Source organism: Rhinolophus hipposideros (genome assembly GCF_964194185.1).
Source record: "Rhinolophus hipposideros genome assembly, chromosome: 26".
In the NCBI taxonomy this organism is placed as follows: Eukaryota; Metazoa; Chordata; class Mammalia; order Chiroptera; family Rhinolophidae; genus Rhinolophus; species Rhinolophus hipposideros.
In genome coordinates this window covers 19495708-19517614 of record NC_138072.1, presented here as the reverse complement: position 1 = coordinate 19517614, position 21907 = coordinate 19495708, and the positions used below count along the sequence as shown (strand labels likewise).

Genomic DNA, 21907 nt, shown 5'->3' with positions numbered 1-21907 from the left:
AAGCCAAATTTTATGTCTTTTTTTCTTGTACCAAAAAAACTTACTATTAAAAGAACAAACAAGAAAGGAAATACTTATATGAAATAGTAATTGTGGATAGCAATTGCTCTTTTGGATATAAAACCATCTTTGAAATTTATTTATATATTCTCCCAATTATGCTTTTGAAAATGATAGTATTAGAAATTACTAAGTAAATTTTAAGAAGAGCGTTTGTTCTCTTGAGTGTGGTCTCCTTGAAACGAGAAGACTCCTACCTGAGTTCTGGGCTCAGGTCTATTTCTGGTTAATGTGTGACAGCATACACAGGCTATTTGGGGCTTAGTGTTTTTCTCTGTAAAATTAAAGGATTTGATGATTTTTGAGAATTTTCCAAGGATAAAATAATTTCCCTTTCTAAAAGAAGCAGCACTGCATCATACACGAGAGTCGTGCTCCCCCTGGAGGAGAAACGAGAATATAACACTGGTCAGGAATTTTCATTTTATAATTCAAGGGTGCTTTTCAAAACTCCAGCTACGTAGGTTGGCCATTAGCTCAAGAGTAAAGATATTCTTAAGGATAGTGTCAGAAAACGAGTTTTATTAGCTTCTTTTTGTCAGAGCAGAGACCTACATCAGGCTGGGGTACTTGGAGGGATGCGGTAGACTCAGCTGATGGTTATCTACTAGACCGTGTAATGATTAGCCAATAGTAAATATGATTAATGAAAGAAGAGTACTAGAGGTAAAGAGAAATAAAGTCAGAAATAATTCAGAAAAATAGTGCCCTCAAAATATTCTTTCATTATTTTTACAGCTTTAAAAAAATTTTTTGAGACACGACTAAGTGTCTATATATATTTGGGATAATATATTAGATTTTTCTAAATTCTTATTTCCAGGGCATATATTACTGAATTCTTTGTTATATATGATAATGCCAATGAAAGCCTGGACAAAAAGTATTCTGTGCTATTAATAACAATACCATATACAACATTGCTCTCTATATTAAGATTCCAGCTATGATAAAAATATATATATATATATACATATATATATATATATATATATAAATGATAAATAAATATATATGTAGTGATTTTCAATTTTTCTCGAGCTGTGAACCACGGTAAAATATAGTGCAATAAACAGATAACTTGATGAACTGAGTGATTTAAAAACATGGTGTTACAGCTTAGAAACCGATGGGTAAAATAGATTGATGTAAATGTCATACCTCCTCCTTTTCTTGTTGCTAGTGAAGTGCTTAGATGTCAGAAAATACAATCAAGTAATTGAGATGTAACAAATTTGTAAAAAATCGAGGTTAAACACTCAACAATGATACCACTTACTTTTGGAATTATTGACCCTTTGTCATAAATTTGCTTTATGGACCAGTTCTTTTTTTAGATGATCTGTATGTGTTTCATAAGAGTCTAAAGTAACTGGCCATAAAAGTGATACAGGAAACTAGAATTAATTACCAATCTACTGTGACCCTATTTTTTATTGTATTGTCTTATGCAATTCTTATAATAATCCTTTAAAGTAGCTAATTATAATTTATATTTAATTGATAAAGAAAATGATATTTATAGAAGTTAGCTTGCTTAAAGTCACAAAATTGATAAAGGATAAGATTCAGGATTTGAACATAGGTCCGTTTGACTTTTATACCTCATGTTCTCTCCACTATGATAAAAATTACACTTGTACGTGGGGAATTGTCCTATGCCTATTTAATACTCTCTCATTCCAAAATCATCAGATGGGTGAGATAAGTTTACTTTAAAAGTTATTCTATTCTATTTAAACTAGACCATTTGTAAGAGTCAGGCATCAAGCTATATTTTAGAGGCATAGAGACTATACACATTTTTAAGTTTTATTATAACTTCTGTGTCCATTTTACTAACGTTAGTGCTTCACTACTCTACAGAAAATTTCAGTTTTATTTTTCGTGTAATGCGCCTTGCTTTTTTCTTCTTAGTCACTAGATGGCAGTTCTGTATCTCTGTAAACTACCACTGCAGAAGGAAACGAGAGGTTCTAAGCCACTGTGCTCTGTATGAATGATGAACATAAGAGGTTTTCTGGTCTGTCCGAGGCTGCCTGTGTTATTCTGTGGTCGTAATGCTAGATGTCCAGGACTGCTTAGTCAGAGGCATGAAGCAGAGTTGGAAAGCACCCTCTAAGTTTTTCTTCAGATGTGATTTCAGGCACCTGTTCTCTCAATCTGAGCACACTGGAATTTATTGAATGAGTTTTGACTTTTACTCTATCCCTGTAGTTAATAATTCTGAGAGCTCCCCATACCTAGAAAAAACACATGACTCATAAAGCCTTTTCTCAACTACAAGGAGTAGAAGCCTGTGGTCTTGCCAGAGAGTGGATGCTTAAAGCAAATACAGCTGGCCGAGCTAAAAGAAAGAACTATAGCTACTGCTTGAGCACTTTTTCATTGACGGCCCTATGGAATTAGGAAGTCTTAAAACACAACTGCATTCTTGAGACTTCGCTTACTGATTATTTTTATTTCAAGTAATATGCTCTGAAAGTTTATGTCTAAAGAATTATTTCACCAAACTGAAATAGGACTTTCTTTCAATTCTCTTTTTTACATTCTGCAATATATAAAGAGCAAAATATCAATTATAGTCTCTAAAAACATTTGCTCCTTGTTAAAGATTAATATATAGTAGTAAGACTGGTTATCACCCGGTTTTTAAATTATGTTTTTGCTTTTGAAATGATATAAAATGGTGTTTTGAAGTACTTTCCTAAAACTCTTGATACCTTTTTTTATGTAAATGGACTAGTTGATAGGTAAATAGAATAAAATTTGATCTTTAAAAACTCTAGTTTTGTGATAAGAAGTGGTAATTATTGGGCAATTGAAAGTTGGATGTCACACATTATGATATTTATTAATTGTGAATAGCCATGTATATTAAAAAGTGATGGATAATAAAAAGAAATAGAAAAATATCAGTGCTCTTACCCCATATGTTATATAGGTTATATGTAAATAAATTATCAAAGGTCAGAAAAATGATTGCGATTTGAGATAACTGGCAAAATCCTATCTCAGACCAGTTTTAATCTCCTTTGAAATTGACTTAAAACTCTTCCCTTGGGATCCTGCTCTCATAAGTCCTCCTGGGTCTCCTGAATGCCCAATTTACTTGCAAACCTATCTGAGGAACTGAATATTCTTTTCCATTCGTTCTTGATAAAGCATCTGTTATACTTCTCTTTATATAGTGATCACTCAATACAACTTATGAGTTTCGGAAACATCTTTATTTATGAACAAATCAAAGAAACAGCTGTGAATCGTGGGGGGTAGCCTAGTTAATGGTGCTTGAGGGATGACTCACATGTGTCTTGGTATAGAAAAGTTTAAAAAGTAAAAGAAGTGTTAGCCAGATCAAGAAAATGTGTTGGGGTGGATGTAATTCTAAAGGAGTAATGATAGAGATTTATGAAAACAAGAAGCCACTTGAATTGTGTTAGACTATATTAGACATGAAAAGATGGGAAAATAACACATTGTTTAATGTAATTTTCTTCTAAACTCTAACACAAAAAGTAATATGAATTTACATGGTAATTATAATCCAACAAAACAACAGTTCACAAGACAAGTAAACAACTGAAATATAAACCAGAGTAAGAAAAATAGGGGTTAAAGGGGAGAGGGAAAGAAATGAGGGTCAGAAACCATGGGTTAGTCATGTTTGAAGTTCACCTTGGAGTCTGATCATTCTTACATGCTCAATAAACACTTTTACCCAGAGTCTGGGGATGAAGAAGGTAAGAAAGAGGTGGTTGGGAAGGGAAGAGACCCAAGAATATCTATGTGGAAGCACTCATGTTGAAAATGGGTAACATTTTGGCAAGGTGTTTATCATAATACGTTAAAGGGAAGAAAGGGTTTTCCTGGAAAGTACGTTTTCATTTTGTGGAAACTCCAACTAGCTCAGAGAAAAAATTAGACATTTTAGCTTTAGAACTAAAGAAAAAAAGAGAAATAGTTCTATCAGTTTTAAGAATGAAAAACAGTTAGCATCAGGAAAGCAGTTACAATTTGAGATGAGAAAATGAAGAAACAATTAGATATCACATAGTGTTTTTGCTTTACCTAGGCTGGTAGGGGTTGGCAGTGAAATGAAGTTGTACCTTTGCTCTATTGAGTGTTAGTGTAAACCTTGTTTGTGCTGGGCAACATTTTTGATGACCTGTGGAGAGAGGCAAATGGTTCAAATGGCAGATCTAAAGGGATAACTTAGCTGACAAAAGTTCTCAGCTTATAAAGGATTCTTATACTTTATTGAACTTTGTTGACCACATGTTGCTATACTATGTGCAAGGTATTTGCGGTAGGTATTAAAGGAAATACAAAGAATTGTAAGATTATGGGCTCTTCCATATACATGAAAGGGTTTGCAAGATGTAGTGCGATTCTGCCAAGGTATTTAGTATGTGTTGTATGACAGAATTTTTAAAAAAAGGGTAATGTAGCTGAGAAATTGAACTTAAGGACAGCATCTTAGGAAAGGTGAAACTTTGGTCAAGTCCTCAAAGTGATCATTTTTGGACAGGGGAAGGAAGAAGAGTGAGTATTTCAGATAGGAGAAGAGAGTAAAGATACAGAAGTAGAAATGAACATGGCATTTTGGTGGGAGAGGACACGACAAGTGCAGTAGTCTCGGTGAAGTGAGAAGTAGCTCAGTTTATTTCTCCAGCAAGCCAGCTCTGCTTTCCACCACCTGGGCCTCTTCTGCCTGCAGAATGCCATGCCTTAGGTCAGGGCGCAGTCTTATCTGGATTACTGCAATAGTCTCCCAACAGGTCTCTTTACTTCCAGTCTTAATCCCTTCTCATCTATCCTCCACAATGCCTCCAGAGTTATCTCTCTAAAATCCACATTTAGTGATCTCTGATTTGATATCTGCTTAGAGCCATTCAGTGACTGCTCGTAGCATTTGAGAAAAAATTCAGACTCCTGAGCTTGAAATAAAAGGCTTTCCCTTGCCATCTCCATCTTTAGCTTTATCACCCCCTATTTACTATGTTTGGTTTTTCTGACTGTAAACAACACTGCTTTTCAGAAAGTTTTAGCATTCTTTATGTCTACCTTTTATATGTGTTTTTTTTCTGCAGTCCTACCCTCCCTTTTTCTTCTACTTAATTTCTATTTCTTAATCTATACTCTTATCAAACTGTACTTCCTCTTAGACACTGTCTCTGAGAAGCCTCAATCTAGAGAGCTCTTTTGATGATCCTTCTCTGGTACCCCCTATCCTTACCTTATTTTTCTATAATTATTTTATTGTGAATGTCTTACAGACAGTTGAGCTCCTTAAAGCTAAGATTATCTGGATTCTATTTGTCTGTCCAGTATCTAACACAATATCTGACATTTTGGGGGAGCTCAGGAAATATTTGCTGAATGAATAAATATATGGGAGACCACATTGGCTAGAGCACAGTGTGCTTCTTGGGAAGTTGTAGAAAATTCGATTATATTCATACCATAGTGGATGAGGATGTGGGCTTTGGACAAGTTCGCCTAGGCACAAATCTCAGTTATTCTTCTTTTAACTGGGGAACCTAAGCAAAGTATTTTACTCTCTGTTCCTACTTTTCTCATCTGTAAAATGGGGATAATAATAACTCCGATCTGGGGTGGGTTTCGGACTGTGCTGGAGCACCACCAGGCCACCTCCACTGATGACACAACGACGGGCAGACTGGGTTGGCCCTGCTAAAGTGAATCCATCTCTGCAGTAGTCACAGCCAGTCAGCCTGAGGGTGAATCCCTCCTACTGACGTGTCAAGAAAAACCAAGGTTTAACTACTACAGAAAGGCACACACAACACACACAAGGAACATACGTGGAACACCCAGCTCTAGTGACCAGGGATCTTGTGCCACTGTACCCCACAGGATACCTACTACATAACATCACTCTACTAAGACTGGGAGACATAGCACCTCTACCTAATACTTAGAAACAAACACAGGGAGGCAGCCAAACTGTGGAGACAAAGAAACATTTCCCAAATGAAAGAACAGAACAAAGCTCTAGAAAAAGAATAAAACAAAATGGAGACAAGCAAACTACTAGATGCAGAGTTCAAAACACTGGCTATAAGGATGCTCAATGATCTCAGTGACAACTTCAACAAAGAGATAGGAAACATAAAAATGAAGATAGAATACACAGAAAAGAAACACTCAGAAATGAAGAATACAATAACAAATAAAGAATACATTAGATGAATCAACAGTAGATTAGATGAAGCAGAGGATCAAATAAGTGATTTAGAAGATAAGGTTGGAGAAAGCATCCAATCAGAGTAGCAAAAAGAAAAAAGAATCTGAAACAATGAGGATAGTTTAAGGAGCCTCTGGGACAACATCAAACGTACCAACATTCACATCATAGGGGTTTCAGAAGGAGAGGAGAGAAAGCAAGGAATTGAAAACCTATTTGAAGAAATAATGATCGAAAACTTTCCTACCTGGTGACATTCAGGAAGCACAGAGATTCCCAAACAAGATGAACCCAAAGAGGCCCACACCAAGACACATCATAATTAAAATGCCAAAGGTTAAAAACTAAGAATCTTAAAAGCAGCAAGAGAAAAGCAGTTAGTTACCTATAAGGGAGCCCCGATAAGACTGTCAGCTGATTTCTCAATAGAAACTGTGCAGGCCAGAAGGGATTGGCACAAAAATATTCAGAGATGAAAAGCAAGGACTAATACCCAAGACTTCTCTACCCATCAATGCTATCATTTAAAATTGAAGAAGGGATAAAGAGCTTCCCAGACAAAAATAAGCTAAAGGACTTCATAACCACCAAACCAGTGTTACAGCAAATGTTAAGGGGACTTCTTGAAGGAGGAGAAGAAATAAAAATATGAATAACAAAATGGCAATAAATACATATCTATCAACAATTACTTTAAATGTAAGTGGATTAAATATTCTTATCAAAAAACATAGGGGAGCTGAATGGATGAGAAAATAAAACCCTTACATTTGCTGCCTACAAGAGACTCACTTCAGATTAAAAGACACACACAGGTTAAAAGTAAAGGGATGGAAAAAGGTATTTCATGAAAATGGAAACAACAAAAAAGCTGGGGTAGCAATACTGATACCAGACAAAATAGACTTCAAAACAAAGGTTATAACAAGACAAAAAAGGACCCAGTAATCCTCTTTCTAATTATTTATCTGAAGAAACCCAAATGCTGCTGCAAGGGAAGGTGCACATTCATATGTTCATTGCAGCATTGTTTATAATGGCCAAGATGTGGAGGTAGCCAAGGGAAGAATAGATAATGGAGGTGGTACATACACACAGTGGAATATTACTCAGCCCCCAAAAGAATGAAATCTCACCATCTGCAACAACATGGATAGACCTAGAAGGTATTGTTGGGAGTACAGGTAAGTCAGAGAAAGACAAATGCCATGTGATTTCATTTATATGTGGACACTAAAGAACAAAATAAACAAAACAAACTCATTAGATACAGAAAACATTTTGATGGTTGCCACATGTGAGAGGAGTTGGGGGCTGGGTGAAAAGTGAAGGGATTAAGAAGTACAAATTGGTAGTTACAAAGTAAGTAGTCATGGGGATGTAGAGTATAGCATAAGGAATATAGTCAATAATATTGTAATAATTAGGTATGGAGTCAAATGGGTTCTGGATTTTTCTGGTGACAGCCTCATAAGTTATATGAATGTCTAATCACCATGTTGTACACCTGAAACTAATATAATATTGTATATCAACCATAATTGAAAAATAAAAATATAATTATAAAAAATTGTTTTGGTAGGAAACACTGAGCTGAAACAAAGAATTTCCTGACAGCAGAGAGTATCAAACAGTGACATAAGCTGTTGACTGCAAAAAAAAAAAAAAAAAAAAGAGTTTGGAGAACACAGATTTCTCTCTCTCTCTCTCTCTCTCTCTCTCTCTCTCTCTCTATATATATATATATATATATATATATATACACACACACACACACACATACATACACTAAGTTGATAAACAACAAACAACACCATAAAATATAACTCCTATCTCATAGGGTTTTTATGAGATTTAAATGTATTAATTTACGTAAAGTGTTCAGAAAAGCTCTTAGCACATAGGAAGCTCTCAAAATCTTCAATGTTCCTTTTGTTCTTGTTGTTACATCTGAGCAATACTCTGGTTTCCAGAGTTGCTTTCATAATATATCCTCATTATTCGTGGATTCTGTATTTGCAAATTTGTCTACTAGCTAAAATTTATTCTAAACCCCAAAATCGATACCTGCAGGGCCTTTCTGTTCATTTGCCGAGATGTACAAGTAGTGAAAAATTTGAGTCTTCCAATGAGCATGTTCCCAGTTGAGGTGGAACAAAGTGATATTCTGCTTTGTTTCAGCTCATACTGTAAACAAATATCCTTTCTTCATTCTAGTTCGTGCCAGTTTTTACCCTTTTGTGCTTTTTATTGCTGACTTTGCTGTTTAAGGTGTACCCCCAAGTGCAGTGCTGGAGTGTTGACTAATGTTCTTACTTGCAAGAAAACTGGGATGTGCCTTACGGCGAGAATGTGACCTCAGGCTTACAGGAACCGAACTCTGTCTTTTCAGTAGGAGCAGTCGTTCAGTATTCATTAATTCCTTGTTCACAATGAATTGATAGAATATAACAACTGGGAATAATGAGAATTGACTTATGTAATCTTCTCAGTACCCTTTTGCAGTAGGTGGGGTAGGTAATAGGGTATGCACGTGTTACAAGCTATTAAAGATCTTCTGAGCTAAGTAGAGAGTTTAAAATTCTTATGCTCAGCGTAAGAGCCATGAGGTTTTGAGCAAGAAAGTACCATAATGAACTGATGTTTAAGGAACAATGGCAAAACAATGTAGTATTGATAGGAAGAGGGAGACAAGAGCCTGAAAGGAGGAGCAGCTATTAAACTTTTGAAATATTCACATTGTAAGGTGAGGAGATTTTGAACTAAGATGCTGATGTGATAAAGAAAAGTTGCAGCCATAGGTTGAAATAATGGATTTGGTAACAATATCTGTATGTAAATTAGGCAGTGGTTCTCAAAGTGGTCCTGGGAACAGCAGCACTAGCAGCCCCTGGAAACTGGCTAGAAATACAAATTCTCAGGCCCAGTCTTAGACCAACTGAGTTGAAAACTCTGGCAGTGGGGCCCAGCAATCTGTCTGAAGAAGCCCTCCAGTGTGATTCTGACGCACATCAAGTTTAAGAGCCAATGCATTAGAAAACATGATTCAAAGATAGTACCCTGCCTAGGTAAACTGAAGGGCAAGGGGGTGATATTTGTTTGAAGGATACGATTCACTTTAAATTTAAGGAAAGACTAGGGCAATCAATAGTGGGGATATATGTCAATTATACCACAATGAAAGTACAATTAAAAAATTAGGAGTGATACCTAAGCAATCACAATATGGAAGTGAAGTATCGAGAGGGAAAAACTTGAAAATCATTAGCATAGAGATGAGAGATTGAAGATGGAAAAATTGATGAGTTTTCTTCAGTATACAGATAGAGGTACCAGGCCCAGGACAGAGTCATTGGGAGTTACTCCAGGTTTGGTACCCTACTCCCCCAAAAAACCCAAGGGAGGGAGCAGAAAAAGAAATAGAGGGAAGAGAATACAAAATTATAGAAGCCAAGTGAGGAGAGGATTTTAAGAAGGAAGGGGAGATTGATAGTTTCAAATTTGTTATAAAGACCACGGTTAAAGTGAATTTGGCAATGAAGAGAATGTTGGAGATTATGGAGAGAGAAATTCCAGCACAGTGGCAGCAATGCCCAATGGCAGCAGCTGTATGCCTTTGGATAAAGTTCCTAATTCATTCCATTGATTCCTCCTCCCCCACAATCTTTGTCCTTTATAACCTTTTTTTATGATGTTAGAGAATATTTGGGTATTCAAGCAGGAAGGCAGTTAAGAGGTGATAGACTAAGCCGCGCTATATATCCATCAATCATTAATGAAAGTAAAACTGTAATGAATTAGTTTTTTTCTTCCTTGCACTCATTGGGACAATGAAAGAATCTGTTGCTTTAGAGCAGGGGTGTCCAAACTGCGGCCCGCGGGCCAACTGCGGCTCGCAATCCTTTTTTAATTGGCCCTCAGCAAATTCCAAAAATATATTTAGTTTACTTAAATAAACCAGGTGAGGCAATACGTACTTCACGTTGAGTGAGTGGCCCGGCTGTTTGTGTATTTTACCGCATATGGCCCTTGGTAAAAAACGTTGAAAAAAGTTTGGACACCCCTGCTTTAGAGTATGCTGCCCTTTTAGCTCAAATAACTAGAGAGAAGATTGAGAAGATATAAGGAAACCAAAAGGGCTGTTTATTTCCATTTTTTCCAGATCCTTTTTCCCAGACATGCTGTTTATTACTTCCATTGTGGTTCTTTGATAATGATGGTGACTTTAACCTTCCCATCAATCAAATGATCAATTACCTCGATAAAGAGATGTTGAAAGTAATACAACAGCTTCTGATTTCTAACATAACCTTTCTCCCGTCCACCTCACATTTCTCATCTCTGCAATGAAGGGATTGGAAGGAATCAATCTTATTCACTCCAGCTCAAAAATACTATTTCAGTAATTCATCATCTGTTTCATTGTAAGGATTCCAGAGATACCACTCTCTGTATGTGAAACTGTTCTTTTCCATAATATGTTCTACTTTAAGAAGTCCTAGGTAAGTTACTTATCACTTACCATATTTTCTGATATTCCCTGCTTTCTTGAAATTCCCTTTCAAACTTGAAATTGATTGTGCTTTATTTGAGTGCATAATCTTATCTATTTAAAATCTGAATTTCTTTTAAGATCATGTATAGTTTATCACAATCTGAGATGCCATTGGTTTGCTCTAAAACCTTAGAATGTTTTAGAATTCAGATAAGACAAATAGAGAATTTATATGCTTCTGTGAAGAGTGGGATTCATATTTTACAGATATCTAGAGGTATCCTACTTGCCAGTAATATGGTCTTAGAATTTAACAGAACAGGAATATTTGTATATGGCAGAAAATGAATTACATCTCACATTAACATTTACAAAATAAATGATCACAGTGTTAACTTACCAATAAGCTGTTTTTACATTCTACGCTTGGAAAATATCTTGCTTACATAATAAACATAATAAAATTTCAAAGACAAACAAATTCACTTTTCAGCAAAAGCTTTGCTTGAGTATATCTTGGCTCACTTTTTGACAGTTTTAGCCTTAATGTTATAGTAATGTTTTCTTTTTCTGGGAATCAGATAATCTTGTATTTGGAAAAATATTTTTGGTGAACATTTTATTTTTTAATGGCAACTTGTATTTTGTGAAATGCAAGTGTTCAAACAATTTATAAGAACTAAACATCACCACCCACATATAAGATTATACAGGAATGGAAGAATTTTGGCTGACTTGTTGTATATATTGTTCAGCCAAAGTGGATGGCAGACTACCTATAATGACTTAGGGGTTTGAAGCAATACTTTTAAATACAGATAATATTAAACTTGGCAATATATAAAGTATGTTATATAATGTGTTGACCAACTAAAATGGATTGCTTTCCTCCATTTATAAGGATGCACCGATTATGTAAATTCTGTACAAAATTACAAAGATCACTTCTTTTCCTTTCCTCCTTTTAAGTATTTATTTTAATTTTTAATAGTGAGAATCATTAGCATTGGAAATGCTGTCTTTTTGAAAAATGTAAAAGTCTAAAGAAAATAAGACGAACGTTTCTCTAAAGCTAAGCCCTTTGAAGATCTGATAGGCCTCTGTCTAGTTGTACCCTGAAGAGATGGAAGATTAAGTACCAGGCACAGGACCCAAGGGGACAGGCTTCTAACTTGAGGGCTTTCCATGGACAACACAGTGCCTGGCAGGCTCTTAGGAGATTAAATCTGGGCTTTGTCTGTGGGTGGGTCCTGAGAGGAGGTTGTTTGCTTAAATGTCTAGAGAATAGACAGCACTTTTTCTTGAGACTAACTAATATTTACCATGTAAATTTCTTTATAAACCTCTGAAAAATAGAATATAAATATATACATACGTGTGTGTGTGTGTGTGTGTGTGTGTGTGTGTGTGTATGCATGGAAATCAGCTCTTAATGTTGACAAGCAATGCAGCCTTCTCTAGGGAGCTCTAGAAAATGTATCAGCCAATGTTTAATTGATTGGCCTCTGAGAGCCACCTCACCATTGTCTGATTGCCCTGGATGAGGAAGGCCAGATAAGATTCTGTGAAGTTGCTTAGCTGGATTCAGAACCAAAAATCCTACAATACATACGGCTATTCTGTCATGGATGGATGGCCGGCCTTATTTTATGAGCAAGTCAGTTAAAGTTTAAGATGAGCTTAATTGCTGGTTCCCTGGAATGGAAAAGGAGGTTGTAACAATGATTTGGGACTGGGATTTTGTAGATGAAGATAGCATCAGAGAGAGGAATAAAGATTTTAGCAAATCAAATTTTTGCTCTCTCTACAGTAGGAATAATGAAAGAAGTAGATTAGTTTCTCATCCCAATCTCCCTCCATGTTCTCTATCAATGATAATTACCTTTATAAAAACAATTCTCTCTGTAAAAAATTCAGCCTTTGTCTTTGCAGTCTGTTTATTATTATCTTCATGAACTCTTTGACTTTGACTTTACCACCTTCTTGGTACCACAAGGACAGCATTGCTGTATTTATTATAGATTCTGTTTCAGAATGTCATCTTATCAATTTCCTCTGCCATTTCTTAGTTCTACTTTTAATGTATCTTGCATCTGAAAACCTTTGAAGCTTGTGGAATATGTCCGTTCTTTATCTTCTTAACTTTTTATTATCTTTGTACACTCAATTATCATTTTGTTAAAAAAGTAAGTAAAATATAGAACAAAAATATACTCTAATAAATTGACCAATTATTATATTAGGTGCAACTCCAAATTCCTCCCCATTTAACACAGGTCATCTGTTATTATCTATTGTCCTTTGGTTTGGCAGGGTCAGTTATCAATGATTTGTGCATGTTTTAAACCACATAATACAAATAGAATGTAAGATGAAATTGTTAGTCTTGCAGAAGTTATAGAATTACCTGAAGTTGCGGAAGGTGATGGTGGAGAACTTGAATCACATGGAAAGTAACTGATTAATGAACACCTGGCAGTTAATTTGGTAAGGATGATGACATGACAGATATGTTAAAAACAAAAAGATTAATTTACACATCAGAGGATTGTCAGAGGCTACTGGGGAAACTGATGAAGTTCTCAAATACTACCAAAAATTGTCCTCTTTTCATAATAGATGTCATATACCATGGCATCATATACTTTTGTCAGCAAATTTGCACTGAAGAAAGCACTTGAGTCATTGTAATTCTAACAATTTGTTCTTGCTTGTCATTATGATGAAAAAAACTAGACATAAAGTAATGTAGTTGCTTAATTTTTAATATTTTTAAGGGAAAACTTACCTTTTTTCCCTCCACAACTTAATAAAACGTTTATTTGCATTTATTTTATGCTTAATTATTCCTAGGCTATACGGTTTTTCTTTTCTTTTCTTTTTTTTTTATTGGGGAAGGGGAACAGGGGAACAGGACTTTATTGGGGACCAGTGTGTACTTCCAGGCCTTTTTTCCAAGTCAAGTGGTTGTTCTTTCAGTCTTAGTTGTGGAGGGTTCAGCTTCAAGTTGTTGTTCTTTCAGTCTTAGTTGTGGAGGGCGCAGCTCAGCTCCAGGTCCAGTTGCCGTTTTTCTAGTTGCAGGGGGCACAGCCCACCATCCCTTGCGGGAGTCGAATTTTGAGAGGACGCATTCCAACCAACTGAGCTATCCGGGAGCTCAGCGGCAGCTCAGCTCAAGGTGCCGTGTTCAATCTTAGTTGCAGGCGGCACTGCCCACCATCCCTTGCGGGAGTCGAGGAATCAAACTGGCAACCTTGTGGTTTCGAGCCCGTGCTCCAACCAACTGAGCCATCTAGGAGGCAGCTCAACTCAAGGTGCCGTGTTCAATCTTAGTTGCAGGGGGTGCTGCCCACCATCCCTTGTAGGACTCGAGGAGTTGAACCTGCAACCTTGTGGTTGAAAGCCCACTGGCCCATGTGGGAATCGAACCGACAGCCTTCGGAGTTAGGAGCATGGAGCTCTAACCATCTGAGCCACCGGGCCAGCCCCTAGGCTAAAAGTTTTTGTTTCTTCATTTTCTTTTGGGATATATTTTTCTTCTGTCCAGTCTCCTCTTGGTTGAGAAACAACCTGTTCTTTTACAGTAAGGATCATCTCAGTGTGGTATGGGGAGCTCATGTGTGGGTTAATCTGACTGTGGGTGCTGTAAGTCTGGCGGTGCACATTGGGGGCTTTATCTGGATGTGTTCAATGACCAGAGACTCTACATCTAAATCTTTAAGTTCAGCATTACTCTCTGAATTTTTAAACATGTACAGCAAAAATTCAGCATTCTTTTTTGAACATTGATCCTGTTTCCAGCCCCACTGTTTGTCCTGGGCACACCTATCAACTCTACCTTTGTAACAATGGAATGGCATCCATTGTTTCTGTAAAAAGAAACCTTTTAGATACCTGGTGGCTTTCCCCATAAACATTCCCTTGATGGCGTGGGCAGTGTCCTCAGTGTTCTTAAAGTGAATGTCAATATTTGAACCTCTTGATTTGCATGATGTTGGTGGATTTTCTGGGTCAAGTGAATTGCGAACCATTTTCAGAGATCACCTCAGGCTGCTTACATGAAGAGCCTTTTTTTCTCTACAATTTATTCAGAAATATTAGTATGTGTGTATGTCAGTCAGGCTATGTTGATGGAACAAGAAACCATACTAGATATAATAAACAGAAGGGATTATTATATAAAATTAATTTTTAAATGGGGAGTTTAGAATATTTGAAAGACTGAAACCTTCTAGACTTCTAGGCTGAAACCTTTCAAAGGAATCATACACAAGTAGTATACTAGGGAAGCTAAAGCCTTTGAGGCCACTGCTGGGAACTGGATGTTGGAAGGTTGTTTCTGAGTAGCTTCAAGTTAGCAGATGTTCATCGTTAACAGAACAGTCAAGGCACACACAAGGCCTCTATCTCTTTCCACTTTTTAAATGTCTGTATGACTGCATCTGATTGGGGGAACCTAGCTGCAAGGGAGTCTGTAAATGTAGTTTTGTTTTTGTTTGTTTGTTGCCACATCTATACACAGAAGGAGTGGGAGCTGGAACCTGGGAGACTCAATCCAAAGTAACTGCCAAATTGTCTCAAGTTGATTCCATTTATAAAGTCTTTTTTTAGTACTAGTTATCATGTGTAATGGGTACTCTTTTACCTTTTCCTACTGGCTGTATAAATAATTAGAAAGGATAGAAATCCCAGGAAATCTTCCCAATAACTGGTACTATGACTTTGATGATTATTGGCTTTGAATGCTGTGTTGCACGTGTAAAGATAGGGATGTAAATCCAAGTAGGAAAGACGTGTTATAATTGCTATTGTGCTAGGTTGTTTTGGTTTAGGATCAATTTTTCCTCCTCCTTCTCTTCCTCTGTTTTCTTCATGTCCTTTAATTTTTATACTGCTTTCGTTATGTTATAATCTACAATAAAAGAGACTTGGCCTAGGTAATAACATTTAAGAATTGAGTTGTGGAAAATTCTTCCAGAATTTACTTCTTGTATGCCTTTCCCAACTAATCTTTTTATATGATCATTATATAAACGGGAAAATGAAAACCCTATTTATATACCAAGATTACTACAAAAACACTTATTAATGCATAAATGTCACTTTTAAGGTTATGTTGGAAAAATGGTAATAATCTACAGTTTACTAATCAAAGGTAGGGAAGAAATACAAAATAGTTATACAGTTTATTAGGATGAATTTGGGTGCTAGTTTTTTGGCTTCTGGTTTCTTCTGATGCTTATTAAGCATCAAAATTGGAGGGTGGAATTAAGTACAGTGGCCAAACAGAATATTATAAATTGTGTATTATAGTTATTTCTTTTACCATGGACTATTTAGAAAATATATGGCATGATTTCCCAAACTACGCATTGTAGTACTTTAATCCTTTGTGTAGACATTGGTGAAAAATAGTGATTTAAAGTATATATGTACACATATTTATATATACTTATACATATTTATGTATATATTTACATATATAAATACCTATATTTACTTATAAATAAAAAGTGCCTCTCAAAATTTTGCCTTACTATTTAAAGTGTGTTACATTCCTTTATTAGTTGAAAAAATAAATTCATTTTCATTTCAGTTTCTTTCCACAGTAAGAGCTTCTTGGTTTGTTTCAATTATAGGGAAATAAAATACCTTGTGTAAGGGCTGTGTCTCTGGATACAAGTTCCCCTCACCTCCCAACAAGCATATAATTAATCTCCAGCAAGTTAAATATTGTAGTTAAAAGATAGACTTTCCAAGGAAGAAGTAATAGGAGCTAAGGTTAAGACTATTTTCCAGCCCCCTGAAAAAAAAACTAAATCTGAAGATTTTTAACAAATATACCCATAGCACCAAAAATGCTTCATTTATAGTAAATACCCATTTTTGTCTATCTGCAGTTTTTCCACTGCAAAGGGTTAAGTACTGTGTTTCCCCGAAAATAACACCTACCCTGAAAATAAGCCCTAGTTAAGATTGTCAGCCAGATGGATGCATTTAGCATTTTATGATGATATTCCAGAAGAAAATGGCATGACTGTATTTGAATAAATGTAAATTGTTGTACATGAAAAAATAAGACTTCCCCTGAAAATACACCTTAATGCGTGTTTTGGAGCAAAAATTAATGTAAGACCCAGTCTTATTTTCGGGGAAATATGGTATAAGACCTGGTCTTATTTTGGGGGAAACGTGGTATTTGTTTTGGATTTATTAAGTATAAAGAAAAAGTTTATTTTTTATTTCGAGAAGACTTTTCTTGGATCTAGAGTTTAACCTTCAGCAAACAGGATCAGCACTTAGTTTTATACTTAATATAATATTTATATTACCTCTTAATTATTCTTCCACAATATATAAAGGGCTGGTCTGGAGTGTCAGCTTTAGGTGGCTCCTATGTGGAGAAGATAATAGATGTGTGTGTGATTGTGTGTTATGGCTCTTTATAATGACTGCTCTTGGGATCGTCTTTGAAAAGACCTGAGACACTCTGGAGAAATGGTTCTCAACATGAGAACTCTCTCACACTCTCTTTACCTTTCATTCCAGCCTTGAGTGAGCAAATCCAAGTCTTGTCCAACATTGCAGCTTCACACAGCTGACATTAGCCCTCCCTTCTTTTCTACCTTCTACTATTCCTTTTTCCCTCCTTTTTCTTTGCCTATTTCTTCTTCTTCTATTTGCTTTTTACTCATCTGTTATTCGTATTTAATTTACCCATAGGGCTTTCCCCTGTTTTCTCCACAAATTATTCTTTTTTTTTCATTAAATGATTGTGTATACGTGTACACCTAGGGAAAGGAGGACACTCTTTAGATATGAGGATGACTCCTACTTTGAGTTACCAGACATTTTTATAAATCATGGAGAACCATAAGATACACTTTCTAAAATGCCTTGGGTAACATATCAAAATTATAGTAAACATGATATAAGTGGTCTGACATGTGTAGGAGATGACACACTCATGCCCGTTTGGAGGTCAAAAATATTTCACATAATCGTATTGGAGACTCTTTTAGCAATTACCTTTAAAACTTAGGATTTAAAATGTCTTTAGGGAACATTGTAATAGCAAATGTTACTAGGCAGGAAAGAGAGAAGCCTATCTTGGAGGATATCCTGAGTGAGAAAATACTCAGGATTCTCTTCCCTTTTGGTGGTCTACTTGTCTTCAATGATATCACTTAAAGATTAGACAAACAAAGGCCTTAGGATTTTATGGTAACATTTGTAAACCACTTGGAAATCTGAGGGTAAAGAGATCTTTCTGGAAGCTATTATAATAAACAAAGCTACTTCACTTAATTTTGTAAGTCTTTTTATATTTGGAATGTTTCTTATGTTTTTTATATTTAACTATGTCTGTCTTTGTTGCCCTGCAGGAAGCTGTAGACATGAAGTCTGAGGGACAGGCAACTGTAATTCAGCAGCTGGAACAGACCATCGAGGATCTGAGGATCAAAATAGCTGAACTAGAGAAGCAGTACCCAGCCATGGACATGGAGATGGCCAGCAGCCGTCATGGGGTTCAGAATGGAGAAGCACCTTCAGAAGATGTCTGTCTTGAAGCTCTCAGGTTAGGAGAAAAGGATATACGGCATCAAAGGATTTTAGAGGCGAAGTCAATCCAGACGTCCCCGATAGAAGAGGGCAGGACATTGACACTGCCTTCTGTTAATACACTGCCAGAGAGTATGGCTGAAAGTGGAGACTCAGCTGTGCCATCCTCTCCTTCTGGACCTCAGACAAAATTCTGTTCAGAGATTTCTTTGATTGTGTCTCCAAGGCAAATATCAGTACAGCTCGACGCACATCAGTCGATTCAGCCTCCACCACCTCCATCCCTTTCGCGGTCTGATGGGCAAGGACAGGCCAGGTCACAGTCTTCCCATCCTTCTCTTCATACTGAATTTGAAACCAGCCATGAACACTCTGTTTTATCCTCCTTTGAAAACAGTCCTAACATCCCACCCCCACCACCTCTACCTTGCACAGAGCCTTCCAGCTCCATGCTTGGCCTGGACTTGGAGGCTCCCTCCCCTCTCCCTCCCCCTGGCATCACAGGGCCTGCTCTGCTCAGTACAGCAATCCCCCCACCTCCTTCTATGCCTGGTGCAGAAATGCTCCCACCCCCTCCCCCACCTTTACCTGGTGAGGGAATACCTCCTCCCCCACCTCTTCCTGGAGTGGGAATACCTCCTCCCCCTCCTCTTCCTGGAGTGGGAATACCTCCTCCCCCTCCTCTTCCTGGAGTGGGAATACCTCCTCCCCCTCCTCTTCCTGGAGTGGAAATACCTCCTGCCCCCCCTCTTCCTGGAATGGGAATACCTCCACTTCCTCCTCCTCTTCCCGGAGTGGGAATACCACCTCCTCCTCCTCTGCCTGGAGTGGGAATACCTCCTCCTCCTCCTCTTCCCGGAATGGGAATACCTCCTCCTCCTCCTCTTCCCGGAATGGGAATACCTCCTCCTCCTCCTCTTCCCGGAATGGGAATACCACCTCCTCCTCCTCTTCCCGGAGTTGGGATCCCCCCACCTCCTCCTTTGCCTGGTATGGGTATTCCACCTGCTCCAGCTCCTCCTCCCTGTCCTGGAACAGGCATCACCTCACCCCCACCACCTGCTCTGCTTCCTGGATCTGGCCCTCCACTCCCCCCACAAGTTGGGAGTAGCACTTTACCGACACCACAAGGGTGTGGATTTCTTCCCCCTCCATTGCCAACTGGCTGGTTTGGATTAGGGATGAACCAGGACAAAGGGAGTAGGAAGCAGCCAATAGAGCCTTGTCGGCCAATGAAGCCTCTGTACTGGACGCGAATTCAACTACACAGTAAAAGGTAACATGAACGGGAGCTCATCTTTGCAGTTTGTCAATACGAGGGAAGCATTTTCCTTTAAAACTCTTGGGAAAACTATCATTGAATGCATTTTTAAGTACTGCTGTAAAATTTGTCTGCAGATGTTTTAATCAATGTTTAGTGAAACAATGTGTTATTTGAAAGTTTAGGCTTTTCTCCAGGAATATCAAAAGGATAAAACAAATGACATATGTATCAATGTATAAGATGTACAGATATCTGGCTATATAGTTATTGATTAATCTTTTAAAGAAAGAGGGATATATTTTTCTTAGCATACATGCCCTATTGCCTGTTGCAGAACCTTACTTTGACAAATAGCTTATAAATGTAAATCAGATTCTTAGACAATCCGACTCTTGATGATGCTGTTTGCATCCATTTGAAGGCACAGCCTTGTTTTACTATTGTATTTTGTTTACAGCAGTCTTTCTCATCAGAAATGAGCTACACAAAAATATACATATCCACACCCTCTGTGGGAAACAATTTAGCTTTGAGAGTTTCATGACACTGTCATAGAAGATGGGTGACACAGTGTGAAGTCATAAAATCATAGTTGGCACTGATGTTTATAAAAGAACACTTCCCGCCAGGTACGCTGGTGGCATATTACTAATCCATGCGTCATATGTAGCCTGTGTTCCCCAATCTCTGGGACAGTGCTATAATGCTTGGCTGCGGAACATGCTGATGGGAGAAAAACCAATGCGCTTTAAACTTCACTGGCCTTCCTTGTTCTAACTTTTCATGATTCCTTGAATTTCGTTTGTGTGATGTGGCATGTACTTAGAAATCGGATATTTACCAAGCCCATTCTTATTTCTTATATTATTATTTTTTTCTCTTCACTGAATCACATTAGGGGGAAATAATCTATACATTTTGACAACTTTTAGCTTTGTAGCGCTTTCTCTCTATAGTTGCCATGTCAATTATATATGCTAATGCCTCATTTTAAACCATGTCCCATACTAATTTTAACCAGATATAGTATATGAAGTTTTTTTGTTTGTTTTGTTGTTGTTTTTCCGTTTTCAAATGGATCTACCCTTTTTCAAGTGGTACTACATAATTACTATAGTTATTGAGAACTCAGATAACAATGCAAGAGTGATGAAAAGAGGTAGGGAGATGGAGGATGTTGCCTTGGGTCATAAAATTATTTCTTTTTTAACCCGTGAATAATCTACAAACTTGATGAGTCAAGTTGCGATTGTGAGCTATCAAACATTTCCTGCCTTTATTGCCCATACTGAGAGGGTTTTTATACACTGACTCGATAACCGAGAATTCCTGGAAATGACTATTTTTAGGCAAAGGTTTCATTGTATATTGATGTTATCTTAACTTTCTCATCAAGTAGATAAAACAAATGGTGGTCATCATGTAAAAGTTTTCTTTCCCCTTTTCCCTTCCTTTCCCCCTGTTGCCCCTTTTATTCTTCCTGGCAATGCTTCCTTCCTTCCTGACTTCCCATCCTTGTTTTCTCTTCTGCTTTTCTTTTCTTCCCTTCTTCCTTTATGTTTATGCTAGCCATGGTATTTGTAGTTTGGCTTTATGGCTTGTTCAATTGGTGTTTCACTTAACTTTAGAGACTCCAGTGCTTCACTTATTTGGGAAAAAATTGAAGAGCCCTCCATAGATTGTCATGAATTTGAGGAACTGTTTTCTAAAACTGCTGTGAAGGAGAGGAAGAAACCTATTTCTGACACCATCACAAAGACCAAGGCTAAACAAGTGAGTACTTAATGTGTTTTCTAAAATTGGACAGTGTTTATGGCATAAATGTGAACTTCCATGAGGAAAAAAAGAACACCTCTGGAATCGTTTTCTGGGCTTTGTAACTTCCACCGTCCTTAAACAGCATTGGAGGTTACAATTTGAGAACTTGTGGTTAAGTGAGACTGTCCCAAACGGAACAACAAATAATCATTACCAAGTGATAATGTCCTGACTATTTTATTTGTAGCCTGATGAGCCATGTTTCCAAAATGTCAGCAATTACTTGTTTCCAGAATTAGTTGTCTAGAAATACACTGTCACTTGATGGAAATCTGTCTAAGAAGCACTGCTATGGATGGAAGAAAGAAAACTTGGCAAAGAAAACCAGGAAGTCCAGTCCTTAGTAACTGATAATATACTTGGTATGTCCATGGCATTAAAACGAAGCAGACGCTCTGTAGAAGTCAGCGAAACAATCACACTATACTTGACATATGAAAGATCCTGGGTCCAGTTCCAGCCTCCCCATTGTGTTGGATTTTGGATCCTGTGACAC

General features: G+C 37.2%; 1 protein-coding gene across 1 annotated transcript in view; it reads left to right on the top strand.

Moving 5' to 3' along the window:
- Window positions 1–21907, top strand: part of FMN2 (formin 2) — a 331841-nt gene that overhangs the window by 98433 nt on the left and 211501 nt on the right. The window contains exons 5-6 of the mRNA XM_081039488.1: window positions 18152–19605; window positions 21222–21366. Coding sequence (XP_080895614.1) covers window positions 18152–19605; window positions 21222–21366 — 1599 coding nt within the window. The remainder of the gene's footprint in view (window positions 1–18151; window positions 19606–21221; window positions 21367–21907) is intronic.